We start from the raw sequence: 13465 nt of genomic DNA, 5'->3' as shown, positions 1-13465 counted from the left end.
TGCGTTCATACGGAATTGGATTCTCCTCCCTTCTGTAGCCAGAGAAGGTCAGATATGTCCCCCATGCCATTTATTCAACATCTTGAAGTTATGCATAGGTTGTAAGACCATAAAGGTTTAAAATGATAACTCCTTCATTGATAAACTTCACATACAACATTTGATAGTGTATCATTCAATGATTTTTAGTAAATTGTCTTGTTTAACCATGACTTTGGCCTAATATTACCAGTATCTAAATTTAGAGCATATTCATCACTCAAAACAAAGCGCACGCCCATTAGCAACCACTCTCCATAAACCATGAGGTGTTACATGACATCATATCATTCAATAGTTCAGTCATAGATGTTATAATTTGATTGATACATTTCCCCTAAAATGTTAAGTTAACTCTTATTGTTAAAACATTACTTATGCCACTATACTATAAATATTGTGTTCAAGTAGCTCAGTTTTGCTTTTTTGAAATTCGTCACGTGCTTTTGTTTCTCTATGGTGCAGTGATTTTTTTCCCTCGCTTTAAATATCTTCAAATGTTCCCGTTATTGAGCCGACTCAAGTTTTAGCTTTGTGTGTTAGTCATTTATTTTGCGACAGTTGTCATCTTCTAGGCAGTAGGAATCTATTTCTCCTTAGACTCAATCACGCGTCGTCTGGTGAGACTTTGTTAAAGCTTTGGCCTCCGTTGCTTGAATTTCCTGCACCGTAACTGGAAGCTCTCATTTGCTGACATTATTACTATCTGAGAATGCAGGCTAATTTGTTTCCCAGGCACATATTTTAAAAAAGCCATAATAATAGTTTGCTTTGGCAGTTATGATTTTTCCCAACACAAACAGAAGCTAAACAGATTTTCGACGAAGAGAAGGGAACTGGATGAAGGAGAAAAGCCAAGGGGAACGTTGTATTATAATTCTATCATAGATACCATACGACATTTCTGTATCTCATTTGTATTTTTCAAATAAATTGTCAGGAGGGCAGCCTTCAAAATACATGGGAAAATGTCTAACATCTTCACTTTGGTAATTCATCCAGTCAGTCATTAACACAGGGCTATACTGGCCATTGAGAAACATTATCTGGTCATCTTCATTTATTTGAGAGCTGAAACAAATGGATTGTGTTTCTTTCTGAACCGTAATCAAAATATACTATCTCTAAGGAAAGCATAAAGCAATGAATCTTTACAAAATACATAGGATTTTTGCATATAGAATTACATATTTTGTTTCTAATTATCAACTTTATCTTTGTGTTCCAGTTTGGATGGCTGTTTTTTATTGTCTTCATTTTAATTTAAATGACATTTCCCACTCTTGGCTCACCACATGATTCTTTTTTTCATGTCACTATCTGAGGTTTTTGCCCTTGTTATTGCTGTTGTTTGGTTAATGTTGCCTTCTTGTATGTTACATTAATCTAATGCAAATGTGTGTAATTTACTGCTACTTAAAGTAAACTGAAATTAGTCACAATTCAAAGAAGTAGCATAAGGAATTTTCTATAAATTAGTATTAAGCAGAGTACAGTGGATTTATATCACTTGGAAACCTATTCAACTTTGTTTTGGAACTTTTATTCCTAAACTTGTACTTCTCAATCTTGCCGACTTATAGCACATCTAGAATAAAGTCACTGAATATATATTATCATCATCCAAATGATATGTACTACTTATCTCTCTCCTTAATGCACTTAAATATGTTTTATTATACTGGAAGTAAAGTCCTATTTATTAAGCTTTAATAATAAGGTTAGCTTATATTTCTGGAATCATATTAATATTAGGAGAGGAAAGTGGACTTAAAATTTTAGTGGTTAAAAAGTGTTGTTTGACACAGGGAATCCAGGGCGGATGATCCCTTCAGGACCAGTGGTGAGAGTGGCGATTCTGCGAGGGTAGAGGGAGGGTAGGTTGGAAAGAGGGAACCAATTATAAGGATCTGCTTGTGACCTCCTCCCTGGGGGGACGGACAACAGAAAAGTGGGTGAAGGGAGATGTCGGACAGGGAAAGATATGACAAAATAACAATTTATAAATTATCAAGGGCTCATGAGGGAGGGGGGAGCGGGGAGGGAGGGGTAAAAATGAGGACCTGATGACTTGGCCGTAAGTGGAGGGCAAATGTTTTGAGAATGATGAGGGCAATGAATGTACAAATGTGCTTTACACACTTGATGTATGTATGGATTGTGATAAGAGTTGTATGAGCCCCTAATAAAACGATTAAAAAAAGAAAAAATGTTGTTTGATACAGATAGACGTAATTATCACATTTCCTGTGGCTGATGGATGATAATGTACTTTCCAAGAAATGTTATTAGGGCTGTTAAATTGATTATTAAATACATACTCACACAGAAAGTGTGCATAATTTCATTTGGAGAACTTATTTAGTTAAAAATCAATTTACAGTGCCTACAAGAGAATCTACATATTATTTTCTAATATTTTTAACTAAAATTTTAATCTGTGCTGATATTATTCTCAAGAATGTGAACAGGCTACATTTGATCACAGAAATCAGATATTTAGAAAATAAATTCATGAGGTCAGCAGTCATCCATTCACAGAAATAACACTCTGATCATGGACCGCAGATCTAAATGGCACTCTTAGGAATGGACGTTCATTTCCACTTGATCCCTGTTTTAGTATCTTCTCTTGTCGCTCTGATATTATTATTCATGGACATTTAGTGAAGCCATCCAAAATGATATGGTTGGAAGCTTAATTATAGCAAAAGCTGGCCCTGACTTCACAATAATCAGACAGGACTGATTTGGAAATTTAGTGCTAAATAGTTTGACTTTATGACCTGAAACAAATCTGTTCAGTTAAACTTTCATTACCTCAATATTACCAAAAAAGCCAAACTATTTGAACAATTAATTCTTATTTAAAGAAAGTAATCACTTTCATGCATTGTAACACGTTTCTCACACCCTCATATATAATAGAAATGGCAGTGGTTACCATGTTGGGTGGATTGGAAGACTGCAATGGAGCTACAGGAAAGAGAAGGCTCTGAGAATAAGTCAGGCCCTGAGACTTGCCTAATAATTAAACTCTGGACTAGCAAACACAGGGTTTCTGAAGCATGTGGATTAGGTAATGAACATTTATGATATAGAGCATCCTTTAGTACTAGAAGAATAGTCAGACTCTTTAGAATAATTGAAACAAAATTTTATGATCTGAAAATTGTTATCGATCATTTTTTTAAGCCTTACATTTTCTCCCTAGATTACTAGCTGAAAGCTATTCTAGATGGGACAGTTTCTTCTTTGTTAACTAAATTCTCAAATGTCTTTATTTTAATATATTTTATTTCCTAAGAAAACATAGTAATTTGGATAGAAAAATGACATATATTTTTAAAAAGATAAGGTTATAGCATTATTTGAGGTAGAGTATAATCAAGAAATGTGGAAATTAATGTCTGAAGATTATATGCATGGGTGTTTTTAGCTTATCGGTCAATAATTTCTAAGCACTTGAGCCATTCATAGAAAATCATATTTTCACTTAAAGTATTTCTCTAATTGCTCATATAGACTGTTGGTGTTGACTTAATTCTGATTCATGTCAACTTCATGTAGAACGTGCCTCTTGATCTACTTCCATAAGATCACAAACACTGAAAATCATGTGGACTAGAACAGTGCTCCACATGGTTTTCAGTGCCTGTGATCTTGTGGAAGTAGATCACTAGACATTTCTTCTACGATGCTTCCGAGTATTCGCCAACTGCCAATTTAGTAGTCAAGTGCTTAAAACCCTTGTACTACATGTAAACATATTTAGAACCTGTATTAACATGAAGCATTTACCTTACTGGATAGATTATCACCTTGTATGATTCACTTTACTACACTTAACTAGTGAGAACAATGAAGATAAGGAAGACTTCTTATGAAAATATTAAAGTGATAATTCAGTATAAAGTATTACAGTATTATTTTATTAATATCTAAGATTTTTGTATGTACAGATTGAGCACTTGAATTATTTTTTAATCACCCAAGAAGTTTACAATTGCATATACAAATGTTAGCCTAACTAGGAATTCTCATTTGATTATAAATTTTTACAGTAAGGTATTGAGTAATCATGAATCAAATCAGGGACCATCAAGACTTTTGTTCTGTTATGTCTCATGTGGTATGGAATATTGGATTTCACTTCTTGGAAACAAGTACTGTAGTATGATAGCTTTCACAGATATAATTACTCATCTAGTTGTGATCATTTCAGCTAGCAACCTCATGTATGCTAGAACAAAATGCTCACCAGCCCTATGGAATTCAACCATTGTGATTTATAAGTTGTGGATTCAACCATTGTGATTTCTAATGCCTGGTTTTTGGAAATAGGTAACCAGAATTTTCTTAGTTTTAATCTTGAAGTTGCCTCAAAATCATTTCATAATCATAGCAACATATAAGCCTCCGCACAGAGACAAGTGGTAAGTGGCTGCATATGAAGTTCACTGACCAGGCATTTAACCTGAGTCTCTCCCATGAAGGTGTTCATTTTATGTCATGACCCTCCACTGCTCCATTACAAGCCATTTTTACTTGAGTATAAGCTGACCGAATATCAGCCAAGGCACCTAATTTTACCACAGAAACTGCACTTAAAATGTGCTGAAAAACTCGGCTTATACATGAGTATATATGGTATATAAAAAGGACATTATAAAGTACTGTGAGCTTACCTATGAGGGTGGCTAAAATTTTTTTAAAAAGACAAATAATTACAAGTGTTGGTGAGGATGTAGAGAAATTCGGACTCTCATATATTACCAGTGCAACCACTGGATGACGACTCACACATCTTCAAAATGTTCAAAGTAGAGTTACTAGCTCAGCAATTCCACGGCTAGGTATTTGCTCAAGAAAAATGGAAAAATGTGTGTGTGTGTGTGTGCGTGCGTGCGTGCGCAAAAGAAGTTATACACAAGTGCGATAACATCATAATTTAGAATAGTCGAAAAGTGGAAGCAAGCCAAATTGCCATCCTTTGATGGACATATATATAAAATGTTACATTTATACAATGGAGTAAACACTAAGTTGCAAGAGTTTTATTTTACTTACATCCAGAATCAAAGCTAATGATTTAGCTTCAATTTCCTGGTCTTGTAAAATAATGTGCTTTGGTGGTGTATGGTTATGCGAAACCTGCTTGTGATCCAAGTGAGTTTTATAAAAGATAGGAGTTGTTTCAGATTTTACACGGGCACTCTCAGGGCGCTTCGCCCGAGCACTTGGAGTCCTGAAGCCAAAGGAGATCACTCCATGACCTCTGAGCAGCAGCTTGAGAAGCAGAAGGGGCTGCAAAACTCTGCATTCTGGCTTTTCAGGTCCCCCGCTGGTAGGCGTGGTCTACGGTCCTGGTCAACCCCATTGGCTGAATTGAATTCACTTGGCCCAGATGGGCCAATTGATGTGTAACGCCCACCTAGGTTACCAACCCTTCCTGGCCAGAAGCTCAAATCTCTGAGCATGTGCTATGGACATTCCAGTCCCTGTGCTAGCTCCCTAACAGCCGTGTCTCAGCAGAGAGAGCGAGAGTGTAATGTAATCTCAAGAGTTTATATAATCTCAGGCATGCAGGCCTTGGTAAGCACATACATAATAAGAAGTGGTTGTACAAGAGGCATGCATGTGACAGGAAGGCACACATGTATCAAGATGGGTGGGCTCCAGAGTCAAGAAGGCAGCCCAACCTTGGTCTTCTGAGTTGGCTTGACCTTAGATGTCTTTTAATTTTTCTCCAGGGGAACAATCTATGGATCCTTATCAAAAGGGAGCGTGTCCTACTTAGTGTGGGACAGACAATGGGGTTTGATTGCCTTATGTGACTGACAACCTTTAAGCAGATAACCTTCAAGCAGTTGACTTTCAAGTGTATATGGTGGCAGCCATGTGCTTGCAAGTAGCACCTTAAATTTGGCATTATTATGGGGTGCGAGGGGGGGGGATCGTGGGGAATAGATTTATTTAGGAGAATGTGAGTGGGATGCATCTCCAACCCATGAACCTGAAGGTTTCCTCCATGGGAGTCTTGGCCTCCCAGACTTCAAGTATAATTGTTGGCAGTTTGCCCGCATAATCTTTTCTCGATTGTTTCCCACAAAAACTAATTTAAAATGTGTCAAAGGGAAGAACAAAATGATCAGGTGTTAAAATGTAACCTAACTCCATCTGCATTAGTCCACATTCAAATGCAATATGTTGAAGCCCCCCTTTATGTAGCAAAACCAGTTACCATCAAGTTGGCTTAGACTCATGAGGGTCCCTTGGATATTAAAGTAGAATGTGCTGCTTAGGGTTTTCAATGACTGGATGTTTAAAAATATATCATCAGGGTTTTTTGTTTCTGTTTTTTCTGAGTTGCCCCTGAGGCAGTGGTTCTCAACCTTCCTAAAGCCGTGACCCTTTAATACAGTTCCTCATGTTGTGGTGAGCCCCCCAATCGTAAAATTATTTTCATTGCTACTTCATAACTGTAATTTTGCCAAGCATGTTAACCTTTTGCACCACCTAGGAAATCAATGGATAGGGGAATTTAGAAGTTCATGAAAAAATTCCATTATCTTTTTTATCTCATTGTTCATGAACTTCTTAAAATCACTTGTACAGATGTGTGTGTGTGTGTATGTATTCGTGTAAAATATCTAACATACATATGTCAGTATTTATAAATAATAACTGTCAATAGATTATGATATAGCTGATAATTGAAAAGCTATAAGCTTATTTTTTCAGCAATATTTTTCATTATAAAATAATTATCAAAAGCATCCGTTTTATAAAATTAATTCTTATCATTCTTAGGCTATTGCTTCTTATTAATGTGAGTGAAATAAAACCGTGGAAATCAGTTCAAGATTTAATACAGATAAATTATAATGAAGATTGCTACTCTTACCTTTTTGCATGATTGCAAAATTGTAGGTTACATTTTATCATGAATTCTGATTCATGGCTACTCAATTTGTTTCAGAGTTGAACTGCACATAGGATGACAATAGCTATTGACCTTCCAGAAGTAGATGACCTTTCAGTCAGTAGCTAAGCACATAACCAGCTCTGCCACCTGTTGTCTCCTTGTAGGGAAAACAGCAGCACAGTTGTGAATATTGAGAGAAACCTAATATATATTTGATGTATTAGAGTGAGTTTTAAAACCTGAGATCTAAAATTGCATCTGGCTACAAAATACTGGGTGTCATAGCCAGTGGCCCCACTATGTTCCAGCATCTCAAACTGTTTTACACATGAGGTATATTAAAATTAGGTGTGTGTTTGAAAAGTAGGTATACAGTGGGATGTGATGGAAAAGGCATAAAACAATCTTTCGGTTTTAAAATGTTTTTTTTTTTGTCTTATTGTCCCACTTTACTTGTGTCTGTAAATATATTTTTAATTGTGGCAAAAATATACTCAACAAAACATTCTTCAATTCAAGCACTTCGACATGTATAATTCAGTGCCATTGATTATACTTTTTGTGGTGTGCAAACACTATTGATATCCTTTTCCAAATTATTTCACCAACATTAACATAAATTCAATGCCCCCTAAGCAAATTCTCTTCCTCCTTCATCCATGGTAAGCATGTGTCAAGTTTGGTTAAAACAATCTTTAACACGTGTATTACACAATATGCTTAGAAGTAGATTTATTCAATTTAATTTATGTACATTTCTTCTTTTTATTTCTTCTCCCTTTCCCATTTCACTCTTTTCTTTTTTATTCTTTTTTGACTCCTTCAATATTGCCACCAGATGTATGCAGACAAACGATAGCTATATGTATGTTATAGAGAAAAGCAAGGTACATAATTTACAGATTCTCTTAAATAATATCATACAATTCAGTATTGTAAATTTTGTGCTTCAATAATATCCAAAGATTGTTTACTGGCTACAATTAATACGCACCAAGGATAGTTTAGTATGTGATTTAGCTTCCTTTAGAAAATGAAGCAAACAAGATCCCTCCTTTATATTACTTAAAAATGAAATTCAGTTAATAGTAAGAACCAGTGTGAGTTAAGCAGCAAAATAGAACACTGCAAACACGTGCTGACCTTGAATAAGGACGTATGCTACTGTCGTGTTACTGATGTTAAAGAGCATATTGCAGCAGGCATTTTATGTGACATTTATGTATGTTGGATAGTTGGCTTATAGTTCTTCTGAATGTGGGATTCTGCCTTTTGTAAATTGTGCTAATAAAATTTTATGGGATAGTTCAGTAAAAGAGACATTTTAGAAGTTTGGTTTTCTGATTATTGCCCTATTTTGAGAAATTAACTTGATGTATGATTTTATTTTTCTATTTTCTGAATAAATATAGTTTTGTACTATTAGACTGGTAATTTACATCTTATGAGAGGATGATCCAGATATCAGCATGCTAATTGTATAATTCTGGAAGAGAGCACTATTTATTCTTATAATTATTAAATGAGATGTACAACAATATAGGTTGTGTTTTCAATTAAAAGACATTAAAGATCATTTTAATGAAATCTGTACATTAAAAAAGTGAAAAGAACCTAAAATCAAGGGCAGGGTGTATGACAAAGAGCCTTTAAATTCTAGAACATAGCTGATAGCAAAAATATTCTGTAGGCAGAATGTGTTTTTTCAACTTTGGCTTTTTTCCCCCAATTCTGGTTGATGTCCTTTATTACAGTACTATTAAGACTATGATTTATAACTCACATGAATATAATCAGCTTCATAAAAGAAAAAGAGTCTTAAAACTTGAACCAAAATGGTTTAACAAAAATCACTTGCTTCACACATTGCATGTTGTTGGATAGAGTAAGGCAATTCTCAGGTATATTTTTTATTTTCAATCTCCGGTATTTCTGACCATTTACAAGTTGGACTTTATTGAGTTCAGTGTGATAAGTTTTCTACCATTTTTCTCATTCATGTGTAATGGGCTGCTCAACCACACACGGGCAGCTCAAAACCACTAGTTAGCTGCTCCTGGAGAGAACGATAGTTTGCTGTTCCCAAAGAGTATCACAGCCTCGGAGACTCACAGGGCAGCTGTACTATACCTGATAGCCTTGCTACTAGTAAGACTTGGCTCGAGTCAGTGAGTACTTTTATTTTTTAATATTTTCTTTAATGATGTGAAATAAGCACATTCAGGCATGTGTGGATAAATCTTATAAAATGCTCTCCTTCAATATAAAGCCAGGGTGAATTGTGCAATATTTGCACAGTGAATTTAGGGTAGAAATCACACAGATTTTTTAAAAGATCATTAATGAGAAAAAGAGGAAATACAGAAAGCTTTGTGAAAGCCAGTAGGTGGCCAAAAACAACAGCAGGTGTAGCCATATGGCAATCAAATTAGAACAGGGATTTTTGCCACAGTGCCTTCCAGAAAACACTAAAGCCAGCAGCAGCATGGAGTGATGATGTGTGCAGTACAGTTTAAGTGTTTCATGTGGCCCTCTTCACTGTGCAGTACAGAAAGGAATTTGAATCTATTGTACCAAATTATTGAAATATTTTCTTAAAGTAAGCAAATAGTACATTCTAGAGTAATTTTACTCTCCCAGTTGGAGATCATCATGGCAAAGCAAATTTTCCATGTTTATTTCTAAATCAAGCATTTTAATACCATAGAAACATTTAAGTACAGTCCATTTCCTGTTTAGATCACATAAGAAACTATGTTTGTATATTTATTATGTAGATGTTTTCTTCTTAAATTATGCCTCAAAACAGAAAATAATTCAAGATATTATTTTTAATATCATGTGTAATTTGTTTAAAAGTTACATTAATTTTTCTCACAACCAGTCACTTTCATTTTGCCTTTCTGTCATACTGAAGAATGAAAATGTAATTTCCCATAGGCTTTAAGAATCGGGGGAGTATTAAATGTAGCTGAAATTAAGTGATTAATAATTTACTTTTGAGTCATGAATCAACTTCATGGGATCTTAAGGATCATTTGCCGCCACAGACGCACTAGCAGTAGCCATGCACTTTTTAAGACTTGAGAACTCTCACAGGTTGGCTGCCCAACCTAATTAAACTTTAGTCTTCGGATACCAAATTTATTTCTTCTTTGTTACTGAATTTCTTCAGATCTTCTTGACAGGAAAATGTCACTTTGCCTGACAGCTGATAGACAGGTTCTGTAGCTCCATAATTGGAGAGAAACGGCTAGCTTGGAGCAACTTGATTTAATGGCAATGTGTATGGCGTCTTCTTCCTTCCTTTTTTCCATTTCCTTTTTTTTTAAGGTTCTATGACAGACACAAAAAGCTAAAGCAAATAGGCCCAGTGCCATTTTCCCCCTGCTTCCTCTAGAGGTAATTATCTCACTCCATCAATAGTGCTGTCAGAAACTGGGCACATAATTCAGCATTTAGATGAACAAGCAATGGAATATTTCCTGTCTCCCAGGGGAATGCTCTGCAGCGCACATTCTTCTCTGTCACTCGCTCGCTCGCTCTGTGGATGCCCCATACGCAATCCTTGAATGCCTCCTCTCCTTGTGTTTCATGACAGATGCTGGCTCCGACTTGACACCTACTTCATTTGGAGTTTTATAGGACCGGCGACCTTGATAATTATGGTAAGAGCTACTAATTTACTCTTATGTTTGCCACCCACATCAAGATATAAAATATCCACTGTCCTATTTCTGTATATCTGAAATTTACACGGGTTAATTTGGTGAAAGCTTTTACTCATTTGACTTTACATAGCTCTAGCAATTAAGTCACTCATTACTGTACATTTTTACAACATAAAAAGTTGATCAAAAGCACTGGGAGAAGAAAACATGCGAGAGTTTATGCAATGCTGTGATAATTCATGTGGCCCACCTAGCATAATTCAGTCAATTCGTAGACATTTGAAAAATGAGGACTAGGTTTGATTAAGACTATCTTTGTTTGCATTCTAATTTGAAGTAGAAATAATTTCAGAAATGGGCAAATAGAACACACCTTACTGTCTCTTCTTTTCATTTTCATATAAATATGAAAAAACCCTTAAATATAAAAAGACTCCAACCAACAAAGGCAAAACAAAAAGGGGTGAACGGGGAATCATGTTTCCCTTTTTATTTTTAGATGCATCATATCTTGATTCCAAATGAGAATTATTCTTCCTAATTTAAATAAAATTATTTGTATGCTAAGTTTATAGATAGAATTTTAAAATACAACATCATTGTCCTCTTTTTTCCCCCAAATAAAAATGTGACCCTCATGAGTTGAAATTAAATATATGTATAAAATTCCTCATCTGAAATCCTTGAGACCAGACATATTTTGGAATACAGATTTTTTTTTTTTACTTTAGAAATGTTCATGTAGTGCGTATTACCTAATGACTCTGGAGGGGAAGAGGCAGTTGGGTAACATCAAACATGTTAATTAATGCTCTCAGTAGGGACAGGTTTCATGCTTGTACCAAATGCAGCACTGTTTAAGAACAGAAAACTAGGAATAAGAGGAAGACAGAGCTTAAACCAATTCAAATATTATTTACCCACCAGTAGATTCTGTTTATGTGAGGTGTAGGGAGTTGTATGTGTGTGTGGCTTTGTTGTTGTTGTTTTGCCTCCAAATTTGTATTTTTAAAACTTTCCACTTTTCTGACTTTTGAGTGTGTTCTTCCAACACTTCAGGAGTGTTTCATCCCAACATGATGGATGTGGACCTGCAGTGTTGGGAGACTTTCAATGGCATTTATAATTGGACTGCCCTAGTCTCTACCAATCTCAAACTGTGGAACACATAAGTATATAAAGAAATAAGATGGCAAAGGGCAATTTAATGTGTTTTTATATACCGTCTGCATGAAATGATATATGGAATTTATATTATACCTTTTGTTTTGTTTTCAATCACATGCTTTCTCTGCTAACTGATCTTGAGTGTAATTGGGAGTTACTGCTACTTTACTAGTAGTTTGTGAGAGCATCAGACTTTAACCAGCTTTTTATAATGTCAGCTATTTTAAAGTATATTGCTTTTAGTATTTTTGTTATAGAATATTTGGGGCTGTATTCAGTGTATAAAAATAATAACGCATGTAGAATAATTATTCACTGTTTTTCTTTAAAAACATAGACTTATAAAAGGGGTATGAGCTCTTTCAAAATATCTGTAGCAGCATTCCAAATGGCTGCTGATTTTGCATTTGTGTGTGTTTCGCAAAATAGTGCTTTGTAACTCAGGGGTATCCCAATTCCCCAAGCTGGCTTCTTGCCTTTGCTAAAATACTTGGCAATCATTTATGACCCAGTCTTTAAAAGTTTAGTGAGAGCTAATTTCCCAGAACAGCTCATCTGTTACAGAGAATGGACTTATGTTTCTTCTACTCTAGTGATGCTACATAACTCTACCTTTTCTTCTCCAGCTTAATGTAATCTTCCTTGGGATTGCTTTATATAAAATGTTTCATCATACTGCTATACTGAAACCTGAATCAGGATGTCTTGATAATATCAAGTAAGTGATTTTTCTTTTTGTTTTCCTTTGGCTTCTTTACTTTCGTACTCTAAAATTTTACATGTGTTTTATCTATGCTTCGTATTTATTCAAAACCTTGTTGTAAAAGAGCAAAGAAGACTATCCTCTTTCGTGAAGAAAGTCTGATATGGTAATAAATGACTTATTATTATTTGCTGGTGAGATGCTGAAGTGACTTGGTCTGTCTGAAAATAAATACAGAGCAGTTCTGTCTGCAGATAGACTTTCTATTTACCTTATGAACTGTGACTTATAACAGGGTAAGTTTTTAATACCCATACTTGCCTATTTTGTTTTAAAGCAAACTCTACATTTTTACCTCTGAGCAGACAATTAATGCTAAGTGCAATAACTCCATCAGTTTCCTCTGCTCTCCTTCCTTCAGAGCAATGTCATACAAGCAGATGTGCTGGTGTGTGAGCATGCCAAAGGGGGGTGCTGCCCCACAGGGGGAATCTCAAGATTGTGTGATTGGTGTTTGGTGAGTGCTGCTGTACAGCACGCTCTTCTTAGAGAGACCAGGGGAGAGAGAGACTTACCTCTCTAATATAAACAGATTTGGGGGAACACAAACCAGTGAGCCTCCTCTTTTTTGGCTACTAAATATGAGGAACTTCAAAAGTTAATAGAAAATTTCCATGATCCTTTAATTCCATTTGTCCAGGAACTTTCTGAAGCCCTCTTGCACAAACATGAGCTGCCCTTTGGGTTCTGGTGTTTCTTCTCCCTTGGAATATTACTGCAAACCTCCTGGACCGAAAAGCTCCTCAGTGGTGTCTCACTGTTCAGTCTGTTTTGACTTTCAAGTTTTGTTCTTTAACCCTAGGTTCACTTTTATATGTTCAGACACTCATATCCATGCATAAACATGAAAATAATTGCATCACTTTCCAACACTTCTATCTCTAAAAAGATGCCAAT

At 35.5% G+C, this 13465-nt stretch overlaps 1 protein-coding gene across 1 annotated transcript in view; it reads left to right on the top strand.

Annotated features, from left to right (window-relative positions):
* ADGRL3 (adhesion G protein-coupled receptor L3) overlaps positions 1 to 13465 on the top strand; it is a 251646-nt gene that overhangs the window by 117312 nt on the left and 120869 nt on the right. The window contains exons 12-13 of the mRNA XM_045284067.1: positions 10569 to 10635; positions 12432 to 12523. Coding sequence (XP_045140002.1) covers positions 10569 to 10635; positions 12432 to 12523 — 159 coding nt within the window. The remainder of the gene's footprint in view (positions 1 to 10568; positions 10636 to 12431; positions 12524 to 13465) is intronic.

Source organism: Echinops telfairi, unplaced genomic scaffold, assembly GCF_000313985.2.
Source record: "Echinops telfairi isolate 266 unplaced genomic scaffold, ASM31398v2 ScPeMD7_7468;HRSCAF=8506_0, whole genome shotgun sequence".
Taxonomy (NCBI): Eukaryota; Metazoa; Chordata; class Mammalia; order Afrosoricida; family Tenrecidae; genus Echinops; species Echinops telfairi.
Note: the sequence above shows the minus strand (reverse complement) of the source record. Positions and strands in the feature narration are given on the sequence as shown.